Source organism: Herpailurus yagouaroundi, unplaced genomic scaffold, assembly GCF_014898765.1.
Source record: "Herpailurus yagouaroundi ecotype Mexico unplaced genomic scaffold, PumYag 428, whole genome shotgun sequence".
NCBI classification, from domain to species: Eukaryota; Metazoa; Chordata; class Mammalia; order Carnivora; family Felidae; genus Herpailurus; species Herpailurus yagouaroundi.
The window spans coordinates 3928089-3954634 of NW_024412645.1; the positions used below are offsets into that span (position 1 = coordinate 3928089).

The 26546-nt window shown below is 57.0% G+C and overlaps 1 protein-coding gene across 3 annotated transcripts in view; it reads left to right on the plus strand.

Moving 5' to 3' along the window:
• The first annotated feature begins 1265 nt into the window (after positions 1–1265).
• The window catches only part of MN1 (MN1 proto-oncogene, transcriptional regulator), a 45756-nt gene continuing 20475 nt past the window's right edge, over positions 1266–26546 (plus strand). For 2 of the 3 annotated variants that reach the window (XM_040464042.1, XM_040464045.1), the window contains exon 1: positions 1266–6310. In XM_040464042.1, coding sequence (XP_040319976.1) covers positions 2497–6310 — 3814 coding nt within the window. In that variant the 5' untranslated portion in view covers positions 1266–2496. Of the gene's footprint in view, positions 6311–9470; positions 9578–26546 lie in introns of those variants that run through there. The other variant, XM_040464043.1, reaches the window with a different exon arrangement.

Sequence of the window (26546 nt, forward strand, 5' to 3'; positions counted from 1 at the left end):
GATTTAATAGCGATATCAGGGGCACTTCAAAGAAAGTTCTTTTTTTTTTTTTTTCCTCCCCTTCTCCTAAGAATGCTGGTCTGCTAGCGAAATCGCCTGGCGCTATTTTATGGCAAGGGAAATTACAGGCCTTCTCCCCCTTCCTCCCTGACACGCACTTTAGGGAGGAAAACACACACACACACACACGCAGGCACACAGAATAAACACCTTCCCTGCCCTCCATCCCCTCTCCCAACTTCTAATTGCAAGATAGATTTCAGCCTCAGTGGGGATCAGGAAGATCTAAACATTTTAACTAAGATTATTGGGATAAATATTTCATAAAGAGCAGGGCAGATATTAAATTACTCTTATTGATTTTAGTATCACAACCCAATTCCGTTCTTTGGCCTCTTCAGTTTAATTGATCTCTTAAGGAGGCCAACCTCGCGCCCGCAGAGGGCCTGGGCCTTGGCCCGGGTGTCCGGGGTAGGATGCTCCAGCGGGTCGGTGCACCTTCTGCGAGCGGGTCTTCTTTCTGGCTCTGCGTTCATCTGAGGTGCGGGCGGCCCGCCCCGCTCCACACTCCCCCGACAAGTGGCCAAGCGTTTAAGGCTCCCCTGGGCGGAAGCCGGCGACCGAGAACGGGGAACCCCGGGCAGGGAACAATTGTGCGCGCCCTAGTGAGGAGGAGTGAGCAAGCGCCCGGGTCTTTCGAGGAGAACCCTAACTTCGGGATCCCCCGTCTGCTTTCACCTCCAGGAAAATCCGAGGGTCGGCTAACTTGGGTGCCACTAGTAGGCAGACAGCGGTGGAGAACCGAGGGTTCGCCCCGGGGCTGAAGCGCAGCTGACTCTTAGAGACTTTCCGTGCGCAGTCCGGGAGCTTTGCTTGGCGACCCCATTGTCTAAGCGCCCCGCACCGCTTACCGCCCACCTCCCCGCCCCCTGCCCAACCCGCAGGTCTCGCTTCAGTTAGGGGTGGGGAGTTGGGAACTGTGTGAGTGGGCAGGGGGGCGAACAAAGCCAAGCTCCCGCCATTCTCCGCCGGCGCCCTCTCCACCCCGATGCGCCAGGAGGCCAGGGCGCGCCCCCCAGCGCACTGGCGCCGGACCCCGAGGCAAAACCCGAGCGGGGTACTCCGGAGCTGGCGAAGTGCGGGTTCATGGCGGGGGCCTCAGCAGCCAGCAACCAGGACCACCTTAAGAGCGAGCCCCGCCCCGGGACCGGAGCTCGGGCTGCGCTGATTGGTGCAAATGTAATGGCTGAAATTGATTGCTGAAATGCAAAACTTGTTGCTGCTTCTCCCGGCGCTGGGCGAGAGGCAGACACCGAGAGGGGAGCCGAGACCCTCGGAACGCCCCACGCAGAGCCCCCCCGCCAGCCGGGGGAGGGGTGCACGGACCCCCCCCGGGATGGCCCCCGCCCCCCCATTCCGGGATCGTAGAGCGTAGCCGGAACGCCTCAGCCCGCTCGCCCAGCGTGGCCCCCCAACCCGCGTACGCCCCCCTCCTCGGGTCCGAGGGGGACTCGCGAAGCACCTCGGAGCGGAGGCACGGAACCCGAGACTCGGAGCGACCCAACCTCTCGTCTCGCTGCCCGCCCGCGCCTGGAACCGGGCGCGGAGACCCCTTCGAACTCAGAGACCGAATAGAAGAGGACAGAAGCGGCAGGCGGCGGACGTGGCCGCGAAGCGGCGCGCCGGGGTGCAGAGCACCCGCCGCGGAGCAGGGGGAACCGCGCCTTCCCTCAAACCTCGGCTCGGACCCCGGACGCCCGCCGCCTCCCCAGCCCCGCTTCGCCCTCGGCTCAGGGCCCGCACCCGTGATGCCGAGCCGAGCGTCCGGCCCTCCGACCCGCTGAAGAAACAGTAGCAGCTTGCTCGGGGCCGACGGAGACTGTGCGAGCGGATCGTGCTCGGCGGAGGCTTGGGCTGCCGAGCGCGGGGACTCCGGGGGGCGGGGGGGGGGGGGGGCGGGGAGGGACTGCTCTGTCCATGCCCGGGCGCCAGCCACGGCTTTGAAAGGTCTCCTTGCTCGGCCCCTTAGCAGCTCCGCCACGGACTCCAGGAGGCTTCGGGAGACGTCCTGGGGCTTCCCACCCCACCCCGATCGGACTTAAGAAGGTGATCGCTCCGCTCTCCCTTCCTCCTTCCCGCCTCCTTCCCCCCCACTTAACTTTTTGTCTCCACTCGCCCGCAGCTCCGTCCCCTCCGCGCAAACCCACCCGCGTCTGTGCCAACTGCCGGGGCATGGGCCCCCCAGCACGGCTCCTGGAGGCCTCGCGGCACTGCAAGATGTGAGAGGCCCGGGTCCGGCAGAGCCAGAGCTTCGGGAGAGGAGCTGATAGCCCCCAGCCTCCACACGCAAGCGAGGTGGCGGTGCGCACTGCGCCCCCGCGGTGCTGAGCGTCCCGGAGCGCCCAACCCTGGGCCGGAACGTTTAGCTGGCCGGAGGCGCGCCGCGGAGAGCAGGCTGTCATGCCCTATTGATCCCTCCCCGCCCCCCCGCCAACTATGTTTGGGCTGGACCAATTCGAGCCCCAGATCAACAGCAGGAACGCTGGCCAGGGCGAAAGGAACTTTAACGAGGCCGGACTAAGCATGAATGCCCACTTCAAGGCCCCGGCTTTCCACGCGGGGGGACCCCCTGGCCCCGTGGACCCTGCCATGAGCGCGCTGGGCGAGCCCCCGATCTTGAGCATGAACATGGAGCCTTACGGCTTCCACGCGCGTGGTCACTCGGAGTTGCACGCGGGGGGGCTGCAGGCACAGCCGGTGCACGGATTCTTTGGAGGCCAGCAGCCGCACCACGGTCACCCCGGAGGCCACCACCCCCATCAACATCACCCCCACTTTGGGGGCAACTTCGGCGGTCCGGACCCAGGGGCCTCATGCCTGCACGGGGGTCGCCTACTTGGCTACGGGGGCGCCGCAGCCGGCCTGGGCAGCCAGCCGCCCTTCGCTGAGGGTTATGACCACATGGCGGAGAGCCAGGGGCCCGAGAGCTTCGGCCCGCAGAGACCCGGGAACCTCCCGGACTTCCACAGTTCGGGCGCCTCGGGCCATGCGGTGCCTGCCCCATGCTTGCCGCTGGACCAGAGCCCTAACCGAGCCGCCTCCTTTCACGGCCTGCCCGCCTCCAGCGGCTCCGATTCCCACAGTCTGGAGCCCCGAAGGGTGGCGAACCAAGGAGCCGTCGACTCGCTGGAATACAATTACCCTGGCGAGGCGCCCTCGGGACATTTCGACATGTTTTCGCCCTCCGATTCCGAAGGGCAGCTGCCTCATTATGCGGCGGGTCGCCAGGTTCCCGGGGGCTCCTTCCCCGGTGCCTCGGCCATGCCCAGAGCTGCAGGCATGGTGGGCTTGTCCAAAATGCACGCCCAGCAGCAGCAGCAGCAGCAGCAGCAGCAACAGCAGCAGCAGCAGCAGCAGCAGCAGCAGCAGCAGCAACAGCAGCAGCAGCAGCAGCAGCAGCAGCAGCAGCACGGCGTGTTCTTCGAGAGATTCGGCGGGGCCCGCAAGATGCCGGTGGGTTTGGAGCCGGGAGTAGGCTCCAGGCACCCGTTAATGCAGCCTCCCCAGCAGGCCCCGCCACCCCCTCAGCAGCAGCCCCCGCAGCAGCCGCAGCAGCCGCCGCCGCCGCCGCCGCAGCAGCCGCCGCCACCCGGGCTTCTGGTCCGACAAAATTCGTGCCCGCCGGCGCTCCCGCGGCCCCAGCAGGGCGAGGCGGGCACGCCCAGCGGCGGCCTGCAGGACGGGGGCCCCATGCTGCCCAGTCAGCACGCGCAGTTCGAGTATCCCATCCACCGGCTGGAGAACCGGAGCATGCACCCTTATTCGGAGCCTGTGTTCAACATGCAGCACCCCCCTCCCCAGCAGGCGCCCAACCAGCGGCTGCAGCATTTCGACGCGCCCCCCTACATGAACGTGGCCAAGAGGCCGCGCTTTGACTTCGCGGGCAGCGCGGGAGTGGACCGCTGTGCTTCGTGGAACGGCAGCGTGCCCAACGGCGCTTTGGACAACCACCTCTCGCCCTCCGCCTATTCGGGCCTCCCCGGCGAGTTCACGCCGCCCGTGCCCGACAGCTTTCCCTCAGGGCCACCCCTGCAGCATCCGGCCCCGGACCACCAGTCCCTGCAGCAGCAGCAGCAGCAGCAGCAGCAGCAACAGCAGCAGCAGCAGCAGCAGCAGCAGCAACAGCAGCAGCGCCAAAACGCGGCCCTCATGATTAAGCAGATGGCGTCGCGGAATCAGCAGCAGCGGCTGCGCCAGCCGAACCTGGCTCAGCTAGGCCACCCCGGGGACGTGGGCCAGGGCGGCCTGGTACACAGTGGCCCGGTGGGCGGCTTGGCCCAGCCGAACTTTGAGCGCGAAAGCGCGGGCGCGGGGCGCCTGGGCACTTTCGAGCAGCAGGCGCCTCACTTGGCGCAGGAGAGCGCGTGGTTCCCAGCTCCGCACCCGCCGCCGGGTGACCTGCTGCCCCGCAGGCTGGGCGGCTCTGGCCTGCCGGCTGACTGCGGCCCGCACGACCCCGGCCTGGCGCCGCCCCCTCCCCCCGGCGGCTCCGGAGTGCTGTTCCGTGGCCCTCTGCAGGAGCCGCTGAGGATGCCCGGAGAGGGCCACGTGCCCGCGCTGCCCTCCCCCGGCCTGCAGTTCGGGGGCAGCCTGGCCGGCCTGGGCCAACTGCAGTCGCCCGGGGCTGGGGTGGGACTGCCCAGCGCTCCCTCCGAGCGCAGGCCCCCGCCGCCGGATTTCACAGCCCCGGCGCTCGGGGGCCAGCCTGGCTTCCCGTTCAGCGCGGCGAACCGGCAGGCCACGCCACACAGCGGCCCGGGCGTGAACTCGCCCCCGAGCGCGGGCGGGGGCGGGGGAGGCACGGGCGGAGGCAGCGGAGGGGGCGCCTACCCGCCGCAGCCCGATTTCCAGCCCAGCCAGCGCACCTCGGCCAGCAAGCTGGGCGCGCTGTCGCTGGGCTCCTTCAACAAGCCCAGCTCCAAGGACAACCTGTTCGGCCAGAGCTGCCTGGCCGCGCTCTCCACCGCCTGCCAGAACATGATCGCCAGCCTCGGGGCCCCCAACCTCAACGTGACCTTCAACAAGAAGAACCCGCCCGAGGGCAAGAGGAAACTGAGCCAGAACGAGACCGACGGCGCGGCTGTGGCCGGCAACCCGGGCTCGGATTACTTCCCGGGGGGGACCACCCCTGGGGCCCCAGGGCCTGGAGGCCCGTCGGGGACTAGTAACAGTGGCTCCAAAGCCTCGGGGCCGCCCAACCCGCCCGCCCAGGGGGACGGCACGAGCCTCTCCCCAAACTACACCCTGGAATCAACATCCGGGAACGACGGCAAGCCGGTCCCCGGGGGCGGCGGCCGGGGACGGGGCCGAAGAAAAAGGGACAGTGGTCACGTGAGCCCCGGGACCTTCTTCGACAAGTACTCGGCCGCGCCAGACAGCGGGGGCGCGCCTGGGGTGAGCCCAGGGCAGCAGCAGGCGCCAGGCGCAGCCGTCGGGGGAAGCTCCACGAGCGAGGCTCGCGGGGCTCCTACGCCTCACGAGAAAGCGCTCACGTCGCCGTCGTGGGGGAAGGGGGCCGAGTTGCTCCTGGGGGACCAGTCGGACCTCATGGCTTCCCTGGACGGCGGGGCCAAGTCGGACGGGAGTTCCCCGCACGTGGGCGAGTTTGCCTCGGACGAGGTGAGCACGAGCTACGCCAACGAGGACGAGGTGTCGTCCAGCTCCGACAACCCCCCAGCCCTGGCCAAAGCGAGTAGGAGCCCCCTGGTGACAGGCTCGCCCAAACTCCCTCCCCGTGGGGTGGGCGCTGGGGAACACGGACCTAAGGCGCCCCCGCCCCCGCTCGGCCTGGGCATCATGTCTACCTCTACCTCCACCCCTGACAGCTACGGCGGGGGCGCGGGCCATCCCGGCACGCCGGGCCTGGAGCAGGTCCGGACCCCCACGAGCAGCAGCGGTGCGCCACCCCCCGACGAGATCCACCCCCTGGAGATCCTCCAGGCGCAGATCCAGCTACAGAGGCAGCAGTTCAGCATCTCCGAGGACCAGCCCCTGGGGCTCAAGGGTGGCAAGAAGGGGGAGTGCGCCGTTGGGTCCTCGGGTGCCCAGAATGGCGACAGCGAGCTGGGCAGCTGCTGCTCCGAGGCGGTCAAGAGCGCCATGAGCACCATCGACCTGGACTCCCTGATGGCAGAGCACAGCGCCACCTGGTACATGCCCGCTGACAAGGCCTTGGCGGACGGCGCGGACGACGACAAGACGCTGGCACCTTGGGAGAAGGCCAAACCCCAGAACCCCAACGGCAAAGAAGGTATATGCGCTTGTTCCCTCCTCGGCTCCCCCAGACCCGTCCCCACCCCCCACCGCAGGCCTCAGCCTCCGCCTTGAATGCTCCATCCAAGGGGACCATCCCTTGGGGCTGAGGAGGGCACAGGGCCCTCGTAGTGCCCAGCCCGGGGCTGGATACCCTTCCTTTGGGTACAGCAAGGGCTCTGTGGGCAGATCCCCCACTTGCCCCTCCCCCCAACCTCCAGGCACTGCTGGGTAGATTCTAGGTACACACTCACATGGGGACTTAGATGGCAGCCCTTTGGGGATTATCTTAAAGTCCCTTCACCAACTTTTAGCTGAGCTGCTCGGTGGTGCTCAGACCACTAGGCAGGCCCCTTTCCTTTCACACCAAGACCCCTCCTCACCCTCCTCATTTGGGCCGATCCTACTTTGTAGGAATTGCGTGCCTCTCCCCTGCACCCCCCCCCCCCTTCCTGGTAGGATACCTGGGAAGTTGTGTTAATACCTTCCCACCTTTTCCTAGTCACCCAGAGCCTCCAGCTTGAGGCTGTGTATGCCAGCATCTTTAGGGGAAAAAAAAAAAAAAAGTTACCAGAGCTGGCGTCAGCAGCATCACTCAGAGGCAACGCCTAATTTGACATTTGTTCCTAATGAATAGCTGTTTTGTCTCTTCTTAACTATTAGAGTTGCATTAGAAACCTGGAGACCTGTCTGGTGGTGGGAGGCAGGCCGGCTTTCCCTGGGCATCTCCTTGACATTTGGTTGGGGGGGGTGCTGGGGCCGGGGTGGGGTCTGCTTGGCTCAGCCAGGGCATCATTTGTGTAGGGAGGATGTGGGTATATATTCTTAAGACACAAAGGACCCGCGTTTGTCAATATCTCTCCAGGCTTTGGTGACAGATGTCTGGTCCCAGCTCGTGTTTGCAATCTGAGCGCAGCCTCCCCACCAGGCCCGGGGTTTGGGGGGGGGGACTTTAAGGTGGGTGGGGAGGGGGTTAGTAAATGGACCTCCACTGCAGTTAAAGTACTAACAGGTTTGTTTTGTTTTGTTTTGTTTTGTTTTGAACCAAGAGAGGACCGGACTGCAGTAGATAACCATTTTGTTTTAATGAGGCCTCCCCCCCCCCCACAGATAATTGCTTCTTAAAATTAGGTAACATCCTCATTCCCTCTCCCCCCATCCGCACTTTTTCTTTTAAGCCCCAGTTGCCTCTCCTGGGTTTCACCAGGCCCAATATTACTGTGGAGGCCGGGCCAGCCGCTGCCGATAGAACCCTCTGCCTTTAAAAGCCTGGGCCCCAGATTCTTGCTCTCTCTTAGAGTTCTCTTCCTCGGTGTTGGTGTGCCTGGGCCTCCCGACCCTGGGTTTAAGGTGGCCGGCAGGTTTTAGGAGGGACAGGGGGAGGGGAAGCGCGTGCAGAGTTGGGTGGCTCGGGGGAACTCGGGGCTTTCACCGCGCCGTCCGGGGGAGCTTTCCCGCTTAGGTTTTTCTAATTCATGAATGCGGCCTCGCGGCTTTTCCCTTTGTTCGCCTCCTGCCCAGCCCGGGACGCCGCTCTCTCATTTGAAGCTGGGTGTTTAGCATGCACAGCAGACGCCGAGGCTAGCATCAGCATTCTCCAGGCTTCTCCTAGGCAAGGCCATAAATTGGTTAGTTTGGGACCCTCCGCTTCTGCTCCCTGTTTCTTCCCCCCTTCCTTTTTAAAATGGAGTTGGACACCGCACCCTGCATGCCCAGGGCCGCCTCCCCCACCCACCCCGTCTCTTTTATTTTCTTGTACACAACATCTCGATCCTACCTCCCGATGGACGGATCGATAGCTGGTTAGCACAAATCCCAGCCCCTGTCACTTCTACCTGGCTGGGCCTGGCTGCCCCTCCCCCTCCCCGTCCTCCCCTCCCCCCTCTCCCAGTAATTAAGAACATATTGGCCAAAATAGGGGTGAGAAAAGTTTTTTAAAAACCCCTGATTCTGAGAATTAGTGAAGAAAAACCAGTAGCTGGTGGCCTTTGAGTCTTCTGAAGGGCCTCCAGTAGACTAGGAGAAGAGGAATTGAGTGGTTTTAAGATTTTTTTTTTTAAGGTGTCACAGAGCCCTCTCTTCCCAGCCCAACTAATCTTCCTTTCCAGGAAAAAAAAAAAAAAAAAAAAAAAGAAAAAAAAAAAAGAATGCGGGCTGTGCACGAAGAAATGTCACTAAAGATACGTTTTGTTTTGTTTGTTTCATTATCACAGTCAGAGGAGCGAAAATATTTTTTTGGAAACAGATGCTAGGCACTTTAGGGTTGATTTCCCCTGTAAGCTAACCGCAGCCCTCCCCTGCACGCGGAGGGGGACTTCCTTCAGGGACCGGGCTGCGGGGCTGGCCTCCTTAGCAGCATAGGCAGGGACAGCCACTTGACCTCCTTTGTTTTCCACTCTGTGATGTGGGAAGGACAGTTTCCTAGATAAAGCCCCGAATTGAGGTCACTCGCAGCTTCTGCAGCCTTGGGGCTGCTAGTTAAGGCTTTATAAGGTATCTGCATCTGATTCCTGCTCCCTTACTGGTAGTAAATAAGGATGATTAAACTTTTCATTATGATAACACCCTGTGGCTCCATCTGCACATGCTGTATAAATAGGTACACAGAGCCTTCAACAGGCCCCCGAGTCCCCTGGCTGGAAAATCCGAGTGAAGTGTGCCACTTCAAAATAGAGTCGAAGAAGAATTTTTAAAGTAAAACGTTCTGCTTCCCCTTAAACACATGCCTGTGGGCCCGTCAGCCGTGAGGCAGGGTGTCCGGCAGCTTTGAATACACCTTCTGGAGGTTCCGGCCCCCGGCAAAGACCTTCCCTGCCACCCCCTCTCGGGCAAAGCACGTTTTGGTAATGATATTTTATTTTGTCACGCCGTAAAACGCGCCAGTCCTAATGTGATTAAATATTAACACCGTTTCTGAAATTCTTCGCTCCGATGACAAAATGCTCGCCGGTATTTAACGAAATGATCTGTGCTGGGATTGGAGCGGACGAATACATCTTCGGAACTGCACAAGCCGTGGAGTCAGTGGGACGTGCCCAGATTGTCTTATGGGGTCTAGATGTCCTTCAGAGGGGAGGGAACCCAAGTGGCCAGTTGTAGTCTGGCAAAGTCCAGGCCAGGATCACGTGTGATTAGGATTTTTTTTTTTTTTCTACCAGGTAAGCGAGCTTCTCCAAATGACGCTTCTCCCGACTTCTTCACCCGCCAAACAACTTTCATAATAATGAAACTCTGCGTCTCATCTTGAGGTTCTGTTTGCACAAAGTTGGGGTGGGGGAAGGGTGAGGTTGTGCAGAGGGGCAGGGTGGGGGGAAGAGAAAAAAAGCCAGCTTGAGTTCGGGACCTATTCAGACATCTGTTATATCAGTGAGGATTACATGCATTTGAGACTAGTTTGCAACACCGTCTACCTATCCTTGTAATAGGTGTGTGTGGCTATTGGAGGAATTCCAAAACAGAGGAGGAGGAAAAAAAAGCCCCGAGAGATTGCAGATAAAGGGAATTAAGTCTGAAAAAAGTACGTTCACCCCCTCCGGGCCCTGAAACGATTTTCAAAACTTGAGTTAACCGTATTCTGTGATAAGTTTATCCCTGCCAAACTTCCACTCCGTTGCTTGCTCTCTGTCGTGAAATCCGGAGTCGTCTCGAAACGTTCCTTCACACACACTGAAATAGGAGAGGGCTTCCTGTATGCTTGTGCATGCAATCCTGCCCTTTTTGGAAGTATGATCTTTTCACGGTGATGCGGGAGAAATTTTTGGAATTTCGTGCTTCTCTCAGCGTGCCGGCCGGACAGCAGTAAGCAGGGCTGAGAAATAGTAGGCAGGCAGGATCTGGACACTGAGTTTTCTTAGACATGGAGCAGGCTGGGGCAGGGGGAGGAGGGAGGTCCGAGGGCTGTTTCCTGAGTCGTTTCCCCCACTGCCCACAGCGTGGAGAGAATTTTCTAGGCTCACTCAGACTTGTTTGGGGAAGGCAAGGCTCCTTGCCTTCCCATTTCCCTGCGAAATCACCCAGCACGGGTTGCATGCCTTCATGTGACTTTTGCGCCTCCGGAAGATGTAACCCAAAACTTCGCAGGTGTTAATCAGGGGTAATGTAAACAGATAGGAGCCCCCTTTGTGCAGCTGACCAGCCAGCTTGCTCCCCGGCTAGTCCGGGACATTCTACTACTGTTCTTTGGTGCTTGTTTAATATTTCATGGCTGTAATAAACCTGTCTTCTCTGCCCGCCTCCCGACATAAAACCCCAGCATAGCACACACATCTGCAATTATGCATTTCTACTAAATATTAATAAAGGACAAGGATTTTTTAAGGGTTTGAAGCTTATCGGTGTTGAACTTGCTGTGGTTTCCACCGCTGCTGGGTTTTTCTAGCTGTTTTGATTTTAAATAGCCACTGCCTTCCGATCTATACCAGAGACCTCTGTTCTGTTTCCATGTGTGTATCTGTACCTGTGAGTGTATAAATGTATACGGTTTTTGTAGATTGAAGGGTTTTCCTCAAGGATAGCCTTCTTTAATATAAATTCATTTAGATTTCTTGTGAGGCCCTTCAGACCGGAAGTAAGGGACTGTTGAACTGTACTTCTATTTTATTGAAGTTTCTAGGAAGGGAGCGAGGGCTGGCTAATCTAATATCTCTTTCTAGCAATGAAATTCTATGATTCCTGATACGATTTTGTTTGCCTGACAGAGGTATTTAAATTTCCACACAGAGTCTTAACAGGCCCTGAAAATCTTAATAGGTCCTGAAAAATAGATCCTGCCCTTGCCAAGAAGTTACTTGATACTCTCTGCTGATATAAAATATACATCTTTAATAAACAGTCCGGGAGGACCAGGTGAAATTAGAGGAGGGGAAATTCTTCCTACTCTGGCAGGACAAACTTGAGTGTGTCCTTGGGATTTTTCACAGGCTCTCCTGAACCCACTCCACGCTGGAAGATTTAGCAAAATCACCTTTTTCTCCGCTTGGCCGACAATCACATAGGGTCGTGTTCTTTGCCCCGGGAGTGATCTGCTTTGCCAAAGGCATTCAGGAGATAAAGACTCCTAGTAAGGAACACTGTATTTACCTCTGTTTGGTTCATTTTAGAGAATAAAAAGCTATAGCTTTTATGTCAAAGGATCAGATGTCCGGGGACGGGGAGTGTGCGGGGGGCCAGTAGGCCTCCCAGCAAATTGCAGCATAAACCCCCAAACCTTCTGATGTCGGAGGGGACCTGGGTCTGTCCGGCGGGGATGGAGGGAGGGCAGGCCCTGTAACCAGTGGGGGTACCTCTGTCCTTCCGTCTCTGTCCCCCTGTTTGTTCCAGCCAAATATTCAGTCTGGAGGGTCTGGAATAACCGGCTTCATCATTTTGACTCAAGTCGGGATTGTGACTTGCCGAGCGGTGTGTTTGTTTTAGGATGGTGTCTATTTTTAGGCCCGACTTGGGTGGACAGATTTGAGTGTGGGTTTTGATTGCTGGTGGCGGAGATGTTGGTATATACATGGGTGCGTGATTGAGAAGAGAGACACTTGGTGGAAAATTTTCAAGTTTCCTCACCTTCTCGGACACACGGAAGCCGAAGGAAGTGGTCTGGGGGCCGGCTCGAAAGAGCGTGGCGAGGTGGGTGTCGGGTCTGGGCCTGCCTGTGGCCCATGGGAGGAAAGCAAGGCCCCGTGCAACTCAACATGTAAAGGAGCCCCCCCCTTCCTTCCCCCACGCGCCCCCCCCCCCAGCACACGCACATATACATATGCATGGCCAAGTGTATCTCCATCAAATCGTCCAGCCACTCCAGTTTTCCCTTAATCTGCTTTCCCCAGGCAAGTGGACAAAGTTGCTAAACCTTCAGTCTCAATGGCGTCAGCTGACAGGTTCTGATTCTGCAAAGGATTGAATGAGCACAAGTCCTAAAAATAGGCGGAGGATTTTGAAGATCCTAATTATGAAATCTCGGCCTCCCAGGCCTCCTGGGCTGTGGGTGACTTTGATCTGGAGTATTTCGGTAGCAGACGCACATCGCCCCTTGCTGGGTTGTGTGCGTGAGTGTGTGTGTGTGGAGGTGTCTGTCTGGCTGCGTTCAGCTAGCCCCACTCTCCAGCCGGGAGACGAATCTTTGAATCAGTGCCCACCACCCACCCCCCCTCCCCCTCCCCCTCCCCCTCCCAGTTGTGGGAAGCGGACGCTGCTTCTCATTTATGGAAATTCCTCTCCTTTATTGTAATCTTGTGGTACCAACGTGGAGGAGACGACGCTGGGCTTTCGAATTAGTCACGGCCTTGCCTTCGGGGACCCTCTGTGTCTCGATGCACGACGGCTCAGCTGACCGTCCCCAACTCCACGCCACGCGGGCCCTGAGGAACTGCAGGGGACCCAAAGGAAGAGATGATTTGGGGACCCCGGCACATTGTGCCCGATTGGGTTGCCCAGCGAGGAGGTGGCCCTGATCGGGTTCTGCCGCCTTGCCACGGCGTGACAGCAGGCAGGGACACACGGCCCCAGCAGGGCAACCGGTTACCTCAGGGTGTGAGTGAGGAGGGACGGTTGAGGGACGGCATTCTCACGGGGTACAATCCTTACAGGACGCCGAGGCCCGCTTTGTCTGCTGGCCTGCATTTTAATCAGCGGCCTCCAAGGTTTGGGAAGCAGATGAAGGGTCTGCTCCCAACATGGTGTTTGCCGAGAAAGGACACAGGAGAGGAAGCAGGGAAGGAACTGCTACGGGTCCCCCCTCCCCCGTACCTTGAAATCTGAGGGGCTCTTTCGGGTTCTTGATGGCTTTGAGCTTTGGTCCGATGAGGCCACATTGGACTGGCAGCGCCCCCCCCCCCAACCCCTCCCGGCTCCCGTACCTACTGAGTGGGGGTCCGTCCTAGCTATGATGTCCCAAATTCTCATTCTCCCTCTTGGCTGAGAAAACAGGTAGGTTTTCATAATCACCGCTTCCTTGCAAAGCTGGATCCGAGGGAGAACTTTATAGCGATCATGTGCGTAATCCTTTCACGATTTATCCATCATCGTACGGACCCAAATGCCCTTTTAAACATAAAAGCAATTGAGTTTAACAGTTTGGAGGTCTGAGTGTATTCGCAGTAACCGATTGGCTCTCTCTGAAGGCGCATCTGACGTGGAATAGATTTGTCCCCCAAAAGGGGAAGACCCTCAACGAACACCCTAACACAGGCTCCCCTTGTGACCAAGCAGGTTGGTGGTGTTTTGCTCTTTAAAGCTCAGCGGTCCAGAGACCTCAGCCTAATGGCTGGTGGGATCCACTGGCCGACCCTGAAGCCTCGGTCTCTGTCTCCTTTCCCACCTTCTCCCTCTCTGTGCAAGATCTTGGGCTCCTCGTGAAATGTTTGGCCCTGGGATCCCCAACCTTTCAGCGGCCCCTGGCTTTCGGGGTTGCAGGCTGACTTATCTGTGCCAGTGTTTGGTTTTGCCTTAGGAAATGTGTCAGAGAGTGGTTCAGGGAGACGGGGAGACCCTTTGGCAGAGACCTATTTGGGGCCCATTGCTGTGGACTTCTTTGGGAAGTCGAGTGCTTTAAAGACCGCCCCCCTCCTCCTCACCGCCACTGCCCCGGGAGGGAGGGAACCAGGTCTTGCTTTTATCCTGCATGTCTCAAAAAAAACAAAAAACAAAAAACAAAAAAACCCCAAAACGATCTCCACGGTTAGTCAGAAATAGACGGCGATTGTCAGACTTTGGAGGAAGCGTGGACTAACTTTGGTCCTGAGGCACTCGGTGGCCCCTGTCTTCCCCATTTCCCCGGCAGCTGGTCTGGTGAGAACCGAGTGGCTCGTAGATCGTGGATCGATTCTGAGGATTTAAAATTAGGTTTCCCTTTTTCTCGCTGGTAATAATTTAACAAGTGTCGGGGCACCAAGATTTAATTTGATCATAAAGGTTGGGTCCAGAGGGTCTCTGGGCCAACACGGGCTCGGGCCTTTCTGACGCAGCTGGCTTTGCATGGCGTGCCCCGGAGTTGAGCGAGGGCCCCAGTGTGGTGTCCCTGCTTGTATTTGGGAGCTCCTGGAACGTGAGGTGACAGTTAATGAGTGAACCCCTCCACTTGCACACACATGCGCACGAGCACACACACACACACACACACGCGCACGCGCACACATATCCATTGCTCCCTGTGCTTCCAGTCATCCAGGGCAGGGTAGGGTGTCAAAAAGATATGACCCTTTTCAGTTACCGTGGAGCAGTGTTTTCAAACGCCCTTGGATCTTGGAACACAAGCATTGTCGAATGATTGGCAACGACCACCAGGAGTAAAATACTTCTGAGGGACCATCTTATGATCAGAGAGGGGGCGGGGAGTCCGAAGAAAACATAGCCTGCTTTGAAATCTCCTAAGCTCAGCCTTCCTGCGAAAGCGAGGGTTGGTTGGGAACTCACAGAGAAGTAAGTGGGTGCTGCCCTGTCTGCGTGGGCTGTCGGAAGAGTCCTTTTGCAAATGTTAGGACCCGAGAGGCCTGATATGTATATCCTTGCTCTCTTTGCCTAGGAGTTGGAAGGCGAGAGAAAAACATCCCTCGGTGGGAAGCCTGGATGGAGGTTGGGGTGCGGTTGATTTTCTCAGAGAGGGTAGTTAGACGGGTGGGTGGAGCGGGGAGAAGTGGGTCCGTACGAGTCGAAATGTTATTTACCGATACTTGGGATTCAGGAGTGCAGAATAATTTGTCAGTGTGGAAGTCATTCCCAGAACACTTCCTGGGTGAGTCTGGGGGTGACCGAATTGCTCGGGGGCTGTCGTTGGCCATCACGAAAGCACACAAAGTTCCTGGTTGGAGCCTCCACATGGACCCAGATTTTGGGGGAGAATCTAGATGTGGAGGGATCCAGCACGGGACTGGTGACCGAAATGGCGGGTCTCTTAGCAATCAGAGCCCGGTTTTGGTTAGGGAGTGGCTGAGGCAGGCGCACGGGGGTGGGGGGCAGAGGACGAAGACCCACACGGACACTGGGTGGGTCAAGCCCTTGTAAAGTGCCTGTGGCCACCTTCTGCAGAGGAGTTGACCCCGTGTGGCCCCCTACAGATGCACGGAGTTTCGCAGAGGGGCCTGGACCTTTCCATTAAGGAGGGACGATGGGGGTGGGGAAAAAGGAGTGACCTCTCCCCTCGTGACCCCATAAGGTGACCACTGAGGCTTTCTTCCCAGCACCCAGCCCCTTTGGGGATAACCTTGCCTTTCACAGACCTTGCAGGCAGGCTCCAACTGCCTGGAAATGCAGGCAGCGCCCTCCTACACAATGTATATTTTTTTCCTTTTTCTGAATGGTAGGCAAAAAGGGAAGGCAAGTCAGTTGAATTCAGCAGGAGGAAGATTTCCCTGACTCCAGATAAGCCAAGTGGGGAAGGGAGCCGCAGAGATTCGGGTCTCCTTTTTCTGCCTTTTCCGGAGGGAGACCCACGGTCCAGCCATCAGCAGCCTTTAATGCTTTTGTAGCAAGGCCTAATTGGCTCAAAACAAATTGACCATTTTCGTTCCCTGCAATGTAACTTTTGGTGGTTGTTTAGTATTTGAGGGAACGGAGGCTGTAGACCAAAATTTGGCTTTTTTAAACACGAGCAATTTCACGATCCTTATGCCGTGACTATTTCTAAATTGTCTGGGCATAAAGCTTTGGATGCCTTTTGCCGGTTTCTGCTTGTGCACACACACACACACACACACACACAGGCCTGAGAAGTCTTAATAAGAAATGAACAAATAAATGGTTTTTTTCCCCCCAAGAAGAAGCTCATACAAAGTTTTGGCTCCTTTCAGTTTTAAGTAGAGGCTTACTGATCTCCGTGTGGTCAATTTTTGCCGAATTTGTAATCCTGTCAGGCCTCGGGGAGAGGCATGATTAATTTACTTGTACATTTCACTATTTTGGGTCGGTTTAGTTAATAAGCGTTTATTTTGTGCTCAGTGTGGAAAGCATTTTGCTGGGATTATAATTGTGGGTGCGCGTGCGCGGGGGCCCCGCTCCCCAAGACGGAGCAGAGAACCCCGGTTGCAATTCCCACCACCTCCCCAGGATAGGAAGAGAGGGCGAGTGGCCCGTTCAGCCATCACTTGTGGGGTGGTGGGGAGTGGAGGGAGAAAAAGCCCAGTTGTCCAGCAAACCCAGCCTCCCGGAGCCTTGGAGACACGGGTTTCCTCCTGGTGCCTTGGTCCCTGGAAAGTTTTCGAGCGTTACTTCTGTTAATTGCCTGGGAGCTGAGTCCTGCCATGGAGAAGACTGACGAATCGTAAACCTTTTTGGAGCGCCCTCCATGCTGCTTCCTTGACAAATGGAGCTGCTGGGGGTGTGCGCGCGCGTAACTTTTGGAGAAATGCATGGCTTGACTTCCAAAGAAGGAAGAAAAAGTATGCATGAGTCTCAAAAGCTGGGACAAGGCAAAACAGAGCCAAACAGCCCTCAGCTTTGGCCTTTCTGATCACTTGAGTCTCAGAAGGGGAACGTGTGGCCTCTTGATGGTGAGGGCTCTTCGGCAGGGCGGCTCGGGGTACCCCCCTCTTCCTCCCTGGGCTCCCCACAGCCTTCCCGGCTCTCTGCTTCGGGTTTCGGCCATCACAGTTTTAGAGCGAATGATTTCCTGGGGGCGGGCCCCCCCCCCCCGGCCAAGACCCCATTTGCTTAATTCCTTGTACATCGGTTTCCGCTGAGGGCCTTGCCTTTGCGGAACGAGGGCAGGACAGCAGTATTTTCGGCGTGGAGCCAGCCCGAAATGAACCTGAGTCACCGAGGAAACAGGCATTTGGAGAGATGAGGATACAATTTCTTTTTTTATGCGGGCCCGTTAAAGTCTAATGGACATTGGTGCCTGGCCTTAAATTTGGAGAGGGTCTTTATCTAACCCTTAAAACTGGAGTCGTTTCCTGTAATTACGACACCCCAGGCTAGACCACTAAATCTTCCAGAAGCTCATCTGGAAGATGGTGGTGGGAGGGGGTGGGAGGGATGGAGGGGCACACCTGTTACCTGTATCAGCTATAATTATGCCATTTCTGGACTCCTGCTTTGAAGGGAAGAATTTATGGACCCAGCAAAGCCGGAAGAGAGCGGCCCGAGGCGTTCTGGCTCCTGGCAGTGAAACCACAGCCACCGCCCCGCCACCCCCCAGCTCCGTGCCCGTCAGAGTCCCTACATCTCTTTAATGAATTAATTTAGCTCCCCGACATTTGGTATTAAGTAAGTAGCTATTTTGGGAATCCAAGAGAGAAAGAACTGGAAGACTTTTTTTTTTTTTTTTTTTAACTGTTTGGAAAAAAAGAAAAAGTATTGCATTTTGAAGTTGGGGACGCCTGAACATCCAGGCACGCTGGTGTGGAGGAGGACACGTTTGGTGGGACGTGGCAGGACGTGGCAAAGAGGACCAGCCCCGTCCCTGCTCTGTTTTGCTTTCCTACGCAGGGTTTTTTTCCGTTGTTAAGAACGAAGGAGGCCACAACCCCCGAACTCCATGCATTTTGTTTGGAAGCATTGTTTAGATTACTCTCGCTTTTCAAATTGAGAGGAACTTAGTTTAATGGGAAAATCGCAGTATTACTCTCTTGGCGTGTTTGCTTTAGCGTTTAAAAATAGTTTGTTTTCATATCCTGAATTTCATCCTTTCCTTGTTTGCTCGTCTGCTGGAAACCCGTGAGAGTGTGTGTGTGTGTGTGTGTGTGTGTGCGCACGTGTGTGTGCACGCATGTGTGTGTGTGCGTGTGTGTGCCTGACACCAGCACACACATCTCTACACACGCAGCCACGCAAATGGTTGCAATCGTGCAGCCAAAGACCCGTTGTGATTTTACAGCTGCCTAAAGGGACCCGGAGCATTTGCTTTTAACTTAAACCATCTTGTCCCCTCTCTCCCCCACCGGTACCCCACTCCTAACCACCGCCCCCCGCCCTCGGTCTCCCTCAGCAATATTTATTTCTTCCTTAAAAAGGGACTGCCAGGCCTGTTCGCGAAGGTCCCTGTTGGAATAGATTTTCAGGGGTTATGTATTAAATGTGTTTGAGGGTGATTTCAGCTCTCAGCCTGGTCGTCCCAGTACTAATGGTAGCAGGGACCTATTAGAGAGAGGCAAAGAATATTGTAGATGGCTTATGCAGAAAAACCATTTAGATAAAAATGCAATTTTCACTTCTGCATAGAGTGCGAAGAATTAATAGCACATTCTTTCTAAATGGGGATTTTTATATTATATTTTCCTCCTAATGAAATTCTTTTCCCAAACAGGGGTATGTTTCATTTTAAACTTTAGAGTAAAATTGATCTGTTTTTAAGCCTACAAAAAAACTGGTGTCCCGGATTTCAGGAGGCCCCTTCCCTGCTCCCCCTGCACCCAGGATTTTTTGAAGTTAGGTCATGCAGGAGGATGGAGAGAAACAGTGGTTCTGTCACAGGGAGAAGGGCTGGGCTTGCTCACATTTTTTTTTTTCCTTCCTTCTTCCTGGGGTGGGTTTTGGGGGGCGGTGTTTGGTGGTTTCCACAAGTACGGAAACTGGTCTTGAAATTCGAGCTGTTCGTGCCGGGCACCCCTCGCCCCCTTACTGCCCTCCCCCCTCCTCCCCTCCCCTGGGGAAGTTCCCCAGCATCCTGTCTCCTTGACTCGCAGGTGCCCACTCTCTGCTCCCCAGTATGGGGGGGGCTGTGCGAGAGGATGCTCTTAGCTCCCGAGCACACGCTGAGGAGGGGTCCTGTGGGCCAGCTCTCTGCCAGGGCCTGTGTGGCCATTTTGGGGGTGGAGTGAAAATTCAGACCTTCTTAGAAGGCCTGCTTCATGCATTCCAGCAGAAGCTTGCGGCGGCCTCGTTGCGGAAAGTCTTTGAGAGCTTATGGTTCTGGCTGCCATCGGCTGGTGTCTGGTGACCCAGTTTTTCCTGCCCGGGTGTGCATATGTGGAGATACTGTGTGGACTTGTGTTGGCAACTTAGACGTGCGGTGTCGCGATAGGTGAACGTCTTAAAACACGCGCTTGTAGTTTTCACTGTTGAAACAGCGCTGCGGGGGCGCCTGGGTGGCTCGGTCGGTTGAGCATCCGACACTCGATTTCGGCTCACGGTTCCGTGGGTTCGAGCCCCGCATCGTGCCCTGCGCTGACAGTGCGGAGCCTGCATGGGGTTCTCTCTCTCCCTCTCTCTCTCAAAATAAATAAGCTTAACAAAATAATAATAAAAAGAAACAGCGCTAAGGGAAACATTGAGGTAAGATTTTAGACTGGGGAAAGGACTTCTTCCAGTTTTGGGCCCCTTCTCCCAGCCTTTGCCAGCTGAGATAGCCAAGGCCCAGAGAGGGCAAGCAACCTGGCCATGGTCACACAGCACAGCTGCAGAATAAGGATTGGACTACAGCTAACCCTTGGCCTTGGCCTTGCCTTACTAGCTCTTGACCTCCTGATTTTGCCTGGCTAGGCCTTGTGTCGACTAGGGCTGGGGACCTCTGAAACCGGAAGTCTCTAGAACTTCTGTAGACAGCACTGTGACACATATTCCCGATGACAGCGACACTTCCTCCCTTTCCTCTTCCGGAGGTAGGTGTCGTTTAGGAGACAATTCCTGACCTTGGGGAAGCCGCAGTAGCACTGGATCCCGCCAGACGAGCGGTCTGGGTCTCGGGCCTGGTGCTTTGACTCTTCTGAGCTGTGTGACCATAGCCACCTTTTAGTGCTTTTAGCTTGGTTTCCTCCGAACATTGAGCAAAGCGAAAAAAGTAGTCCCTACCTCCTAGAAGTGTTGTGCGAGCTAAATCAGACGATTTAAAAAAAAATTTTTTTTTCAACGTTTATTTATTTTTGGGACAGAGAGAGACAGAGCATGAACGGGGGAGGGGCAGAGAGAGAGGGAGACACAGAATCGGAAACAGGCTCCAGGCTCCGAGCCATCAGCCCAGAGCCTGACGCGGGGCTCGAACTCACAGACCGCGAGATCGTGACCTGGCTGAAGTCGGACGCTTAACCGACTGCGCCACCCAGGCGCCCCGTAGACGATTTTAGCTGAATAAGGCTAAATAGGGTGATCATAATGATGTGGTTAAGCACACAGGCTCTGGAGCCCGACTCCTTGGGTTCAAACTCCAGCAGCTCCCATTTCCTGGCTGTGTGACCTTGGTAGGCTGCTTAACCTCTCTGTGCCTCCGTTTCCCAATGGGCGAAAGGGGACACCAATCGTTCCTATCTCACGGGGCTGGGAGATTCGGCGAGTTAATATGTACACGAGCAGATACTCAGAAGACTGCCTGTCACAAAGGAGGCACTGTGCCAGCACACAGCTTTTATTGACCGCCTACTGTATGCCAGATGTTTCATATGCACGATGCTTGGATGTCCAGCTTGGTGTTGCCGCTGTTGTTTGTGTCCCATCTTGGGGACGAGACGACGAGTCACAGAGAGGCCGTGTGTGTGTGACTTGCCCTCTGCCATCAAGTGGTGCAGGCTGGAGGGCACCCAGCCCGGGCTGTGCATCTGGTGCTTAGCACGGGGCCGGCCCCTGGGGACGTGCTGAGTAAATGTTGCAGGGTCCTCGGGCACGGCTGGGCTGGGACTCCCTGCTCCCGCAGCGACGATCTCGGGCCTCGTTGCCGGACCCTCTCCTTGTGTGGGGCGGTCAGACCCCCGTGGACCGCGGTGGGCTGGTCCCCGCCTGGTGCGGTCAGCCGCGGTCAGGCACGGGCTGCTGGCGGTAGGAGAGCAGCGCTGTGGTATTTTTCTTCCTCCTGACGGCTCTCCCCGGGCGCTGAAGGAACAGTTCCCTGATATGCGTGAGTAATGGTCAGCCTTCTCATTGAAGGAATTCATGAGATGAGCCGGTCCCCGGCCTCTGAGCACTTTGCCAGGAGCCTGCGCCAGCCATAAACAATTTGAGAGCTGGCGATAAAATATTAAACCCTTGTGTCTGGCACCTCAGGTGGGGACTCGGGAGCCTGGCAGACTTGGGCTGAATAGAGAGAGAGAGAGAGAGAGAGCAAGCGAGCACGTTGGAGAGTGCGGGAACAGCCCTGCCCCAGAGCAAGGGTGTGAGAGCTGGCTGTCGAGGCCTGAGTTCGAATCCCAGACCCGCTGCTGGTGCACGGTGTGACCTTGGGCAGGCGGTTTGCCTCTGTGAGCCTCAGTTTCCTCACCTGGCACACGTGTGTAATCCCTTTGCCCCTCTGTTAAGATGGTTGCAGTGGGGGTCAATGAGCCCTGTGCCCTGCGGGGACGGTGAGCAGCGGGGAGGGGCGTACGTTGGTGAGAGCAAAGGCTTTGGAATCAACTAGAAGGGAGTCACTCTCTGTTCCCACATTGGTCAGGTCATGGCGCCTCCCCCAGCCTCAGTGGCCTCGGCTATATGCTGGGGAGAGGAAGACACCTCCCTCAGGAGTCTGGCCGTGGTCCTCACCTGGGGATGATGTGACACCCTCTCCCCTACCCCCTATGGCTTGGCAATGTCTGGAGATGTTTCTGGTTGTCACAACTGCAGAGAGGGAAGCCGTTGCTGGCATTTAGTGGGTAGAAGTCGGGGCTGTTGCGAAATATCCTATGATGCGCAGGTCCCTGCCCCAGGAGGGGCAGAGAGAGAGAGAGAGAAGAGGATCCCAATCAGGCTCCGTGCTGTCAGCACAGAGCTGGACACGGGGCTTGACCTCACAAACTGTGAGATCATGACCTGAGCCGAAGTCAGGAGTCAGAGGCTTTACCGACTGGGCCACCCAGGCGCCCCTGGCCTAGTCTGAATTCAAAAGTGCCTGGCATGTGTATTTATTCAACACATGTGAATGAAACACTTAGCCCATGGTAACACTGTCCTAGGTGCTGGGATGCAGCCAGGGGCCAGGTGGACCAAAGCGTCTGCCCTCACAGAGTTTATATTCTAGGAGAGTGGACAGACGGACGGACACACAGCGAAACAGGCAGAATGATACAGCGGGCAGGACCGGGTATGGAGACTTAAGAGAAGGGGGCATGCACGAGAGTTTCTAGGCTGGGCCACCAGGGATGCCTCTGTGGGGTGGTGACAGGTAAGGGAGACGCTTGAATAATGAGAAGGGACCCGCCAGTGTTGTGCTGGTAACTGCCCAACACCCGGCTCCCTGGGGGAGGAGGGAGGAAATTCTGCTCAGTAGCGTTCGCCGATTCCCTAGGCGGAAATACTCCCAACCGTGGCCGACTTCAGCCCTCGGCCGGCGTGCTGAATCCCTGAATATTGAACAGTTTCCACATCCTGGAGCGAGCCCCGTCAGGGTGTGCACGAATGAGCTTCCAGCTGGGGGCACGGCAAGTGCGGGGGCCGGGCCTGAGGCAGGACGGAGAGGGCAGTGTCCGGGGGCAGGGGAGGGGGCTGGTGAGCGGGGAGAGATGGTCCAGGCAGGCAGGGGCTGGGCCACTCTGGGCTTATCATCACGATCAGGTCAGGAGTGTGGATGACGGGGAGCCTGGGGAGGGCGTTGGGCGCCGGAGGGATGGGATCTGATGGCACATTGTAGATGTGCAATTAACAGGGGTTGCATCTGAGCCCAGAGTCTCTGAGACAATGTCGGGTTCCCTTCTCTTTCTTCACGCCCGGCCCCTTCTGAGGGGGCAGAAACTCTCTTGCCCTGGTTTGGCAGCACTGGGGCCACAGGTTAGGGCAGAGGGGGTGTGTTCCCCCTCCTTCCCCCCCCCCCCGAGGACAAGGCACTCGAAGCCCAAGGGGAGTGCTCAGCCTGCCACAGGTGGGGGGCGTGGGGGATGTCCGTCCGCTCCTTGATCTGGGCAGGCCACGATTTATGTCCCGGCCCAGGGAGACTCTGTTTCCTTCTCTTCCCAGGCATTGTTCTCCATGCCTGACAGAGGTCACCCGGGCAGGAAAGGCACGGGCCCTGCCGAGGCTGGCCCGAGGAGGCGCAGAGGGGCTGAGCCTCTGGGTGACCCGGGCCTGGAGTCCACCTTCTGGAAGCTTTTCTTTTGCTTTCCTCCCTGACTCTCTGAGCTGCAAAGGAATTGTAACAGGCCACAGTCACCGGGCACCAATCATACCAAGCCCCATTTTATAGTTGAGGAAACTGAGGCTCAGAGAGGCAGAGTGACCTGCGCGAGGTCACCTGGCTGGGAGTGGGGGCGGAGTGCAGGTTCACCCTTGGGCCCATCTGACTTGGGATCCCATGCTCAGGACCGCTAAGGACAAGACAGGAAGCTGATTTCTTACCAACAGATGCTCGAAATAGAACGGGCTCCTGGTCTCTCCCTCTTCTGGCAAATGTCAGCCACACCATTGACTATTGAGATCTTCACCGTTGGTTCCCCGCAAGGTTGAAGGGGCAGTGACCTGGGGGCGGGCAGGTGACTTGGTGTGACTGGGGCAAGGCCGTGCAACCTGGCTGAGCCTCAGTCTGCCTGTCTGTCAAATGGGTCAATACTGGTATCTTCTGGGACCCCATAGGCAGGGACTATCTGCCTGTGTATCTGTCACCTACTTTCTCTGTGCCCTGCACCATGCCTGTTGGGGGAGGGAATTACCCAGGAAACACAGGTAAAAAGAGCAATCGTTAATGTTCTCTAGGAAACTGGCCAGTGTAAGGAAAGAGGGTCTGGGGCGGGCCTGCTGGGGTGCCCAGGATGGCTAGGCAACTGCGACGTATGTATCGAGACCAGAATGAACATCAGGTGGTAGTTCTCCCAGCCACTTGGTGGCCAGTAGGTGCCCAGTGACTGAATGAACAAAGGCCGGGGCTCTGTCAGATGCAGGGGTGCCTCCTGCCTGGTCCCAGGGCTGGGGGCTGAGTGCCACCCCAACAGCCCCGAGACCTAGGAGGGCTGTGAGTGAGGGTTTTCCTCCAGAGGGACTGGGGTGAGTAGGGAAGGGAGGGCGCCCTGGACACTGGTATTCTTCGTCCCCACCCCGCTGGCCCCGTCACCATCCCCGACACTGGTCCTCACCAGCCCCTCCTTCCCATGGGTCGTGCTTGCCTGAGACCCAGGGGCCCGGGACACAGCCCCCGTCCCACCTGAGGCTCATTACCGATGCCAGCGCCCCCCCTGACCTGGGTGGGCCGTCACAGGGTGCCCGAATCTCTTCCATTAGTCCCCTGACCGCTGGCCTTCAGCGCTGGCTTTTACGCCCCAGAGATCAGGGAGGAGGATGGCACACGAAGTCTGGGCCAGCACTGCCTCCCGCTGGACCCGTCCCTTCACCGCCCTGGGTCTCCGTGTCCTCATCTGTTTTTTTGGGTTAAACAGGGTCTTAGTGAGGATTACAGGAGTTAATGAATTTACCCAGCATTTGGCACATCCTAGAGGTCACTAAATTCTGACATAAAGACGGGCCTTGCACCCGCCCCCCCCCCCCGCCCTGGCAGGAGGAATCGGGAGCCTTCAAGGGGAAAGGGCAACGCGCTGCAGAAAGTAGGGGGGGGGGTGTCCCTTTACCAGGCGACTCCATTTCCAGCAGGCAGAGAGCAGTTTGCAGGGTCTGGGAAGGTGATCCTAGGTGCCGTGGTCGGGGGAGATGGTGGCCGCTGTGTTGGGCAAGGATTCTCCAGACGGCTGGGGGTTTTAGAACACAAGGCAGTGAGAAAACGGATCCGTGATAGGAATCGTGCACTTTCCCGGAGCCCCTTGGAGTTTGCAAGTACCCTGGTCCCGCACACCCACTTCGTAGGTTCCCTGTTAGTGCAGGGCTTAGAAAACCAGTCCCTTGCTAACCTTAGAAACTTTTCTAGCAATTATGGCAGCAACGCTAACAAAGAATGTAAAGAGTATTAATCACATTTTGACTCCAGGCGGACAGTGACGTGTTTCCATGGGCTGTTAGGAGACATACCGTGAGTAGCCCTTACAGACCATGCCTGGCCGCCAGGAACCTGCTACGTTGTCGTCGGCCTGGGTCACCGACTAGGGACAGAAAAACCGTGTAAACCTGGAGGACTTTTCATCTTGCTGGCGTTTCCTCTCCACGTGACGCTGAGCAAGCTCGTCTGCTGGAGTTTTCGGCCTCAAGCATTAATTTACGGTTCAATCAAACAAAAGTGGGGTGGAGAAGAGTGTGGGTAGGAAGTAAACTCCTATCTGGCCAGGGTGGGGTGGGGGAGGGACAGAGAGAGAGGGAGACAGAGGACCGGAAGCCAGCTCTGGGCTGACAGCAGCGAGCCGGACCAGGGGCTCGAACCCTGAGATCCCCTGAGATCGTGACCTGAGCCAACTGAGCCACCCAGGCGCCCCCCCCCCCCTTCCTTGCATTTTAAAAACCGGCACAAAGACTCTTTGCCCTCCAGTGTCTGGGGGACGGAAACATATCCCCAGCTGTGGTTCCCCAGGTGTTTGCTCTGTCTCCCAACCCCCACCACCCCTTTTTTCAACCCTCTCCCTTTCATTCCTGGAACAATGTCCCGGCCAGTTCCTTTGGGTTCCTCCACATTCCCTGCCAAAAACAAAAACCATTCTTAACCCCAGATGACCAGGCCTGCAGTCGTCTTTGGTATGTAGCATCCACCTGGGGTTGGGGGGGGGGGGGAGCACGCATGCTTCCAATTTATATTCCAGCGTGCCAGCCTCAAGGGGGGCAGGGGCCGGAGGAGAAAAGGCCTCGAGGGCCAAGGGTCCAGAATCACCAGATCTCAAGAGAGGAGTGGGTGAGGCAATGCCGGCCAGCTCAGGGGTCTGAGGCCAGCCCCGGGGATGCGAGCGTGAGGGGATTCTGGGTCAGGCCAGGCCCCCGGCCCTGCCCCCCCCCCCCGAGCCCCACTCCCCCACTTGTTAGCCACGTTGTGGACTTGGGATTCTGCTCTGTATTCTATTTGGTTATTATTATATTTTAATGAGGTCAGACTGAAAATCCATCTGTCTGGGCCTGCCTGCCTAGGTTTGAAGGCAATTAAACTGGAGACTAACCTCTTAATTAGGGTTTCCCTGTGTAAATCTCGTTTGATAAATTCCTTATCATCTTTGGCTTTAACTACAGCGAGGCCTCGAGAGGGGATTGAGCACCCCCCCCCCCGGGGGCCGGGGGGGGGGGGGCCCCACCCCCCAAAGAGGCTTGCTTGCTCCGCAAACAGGGCTCCGCCAGCCAGAACCTCCCCCAGGAAGGACTGGGAGAGAGGCCCCTTTCAGGGTTAATTAATCAGAAAATTTAGTGGTGCCCTGTGATTCCGGAGAATTTGTCTGCCACCTTTTTTTATTCTGTTCTCCCCCTTCTGCCTCCCTTCTAGGTCTTTCTTTAAAAAAAAAAAAAAAAATTTTTGGCGGGGGCGGGGGGAGGGCGGTGAACTGGACTCTACAAAAGGAAATCTGCAG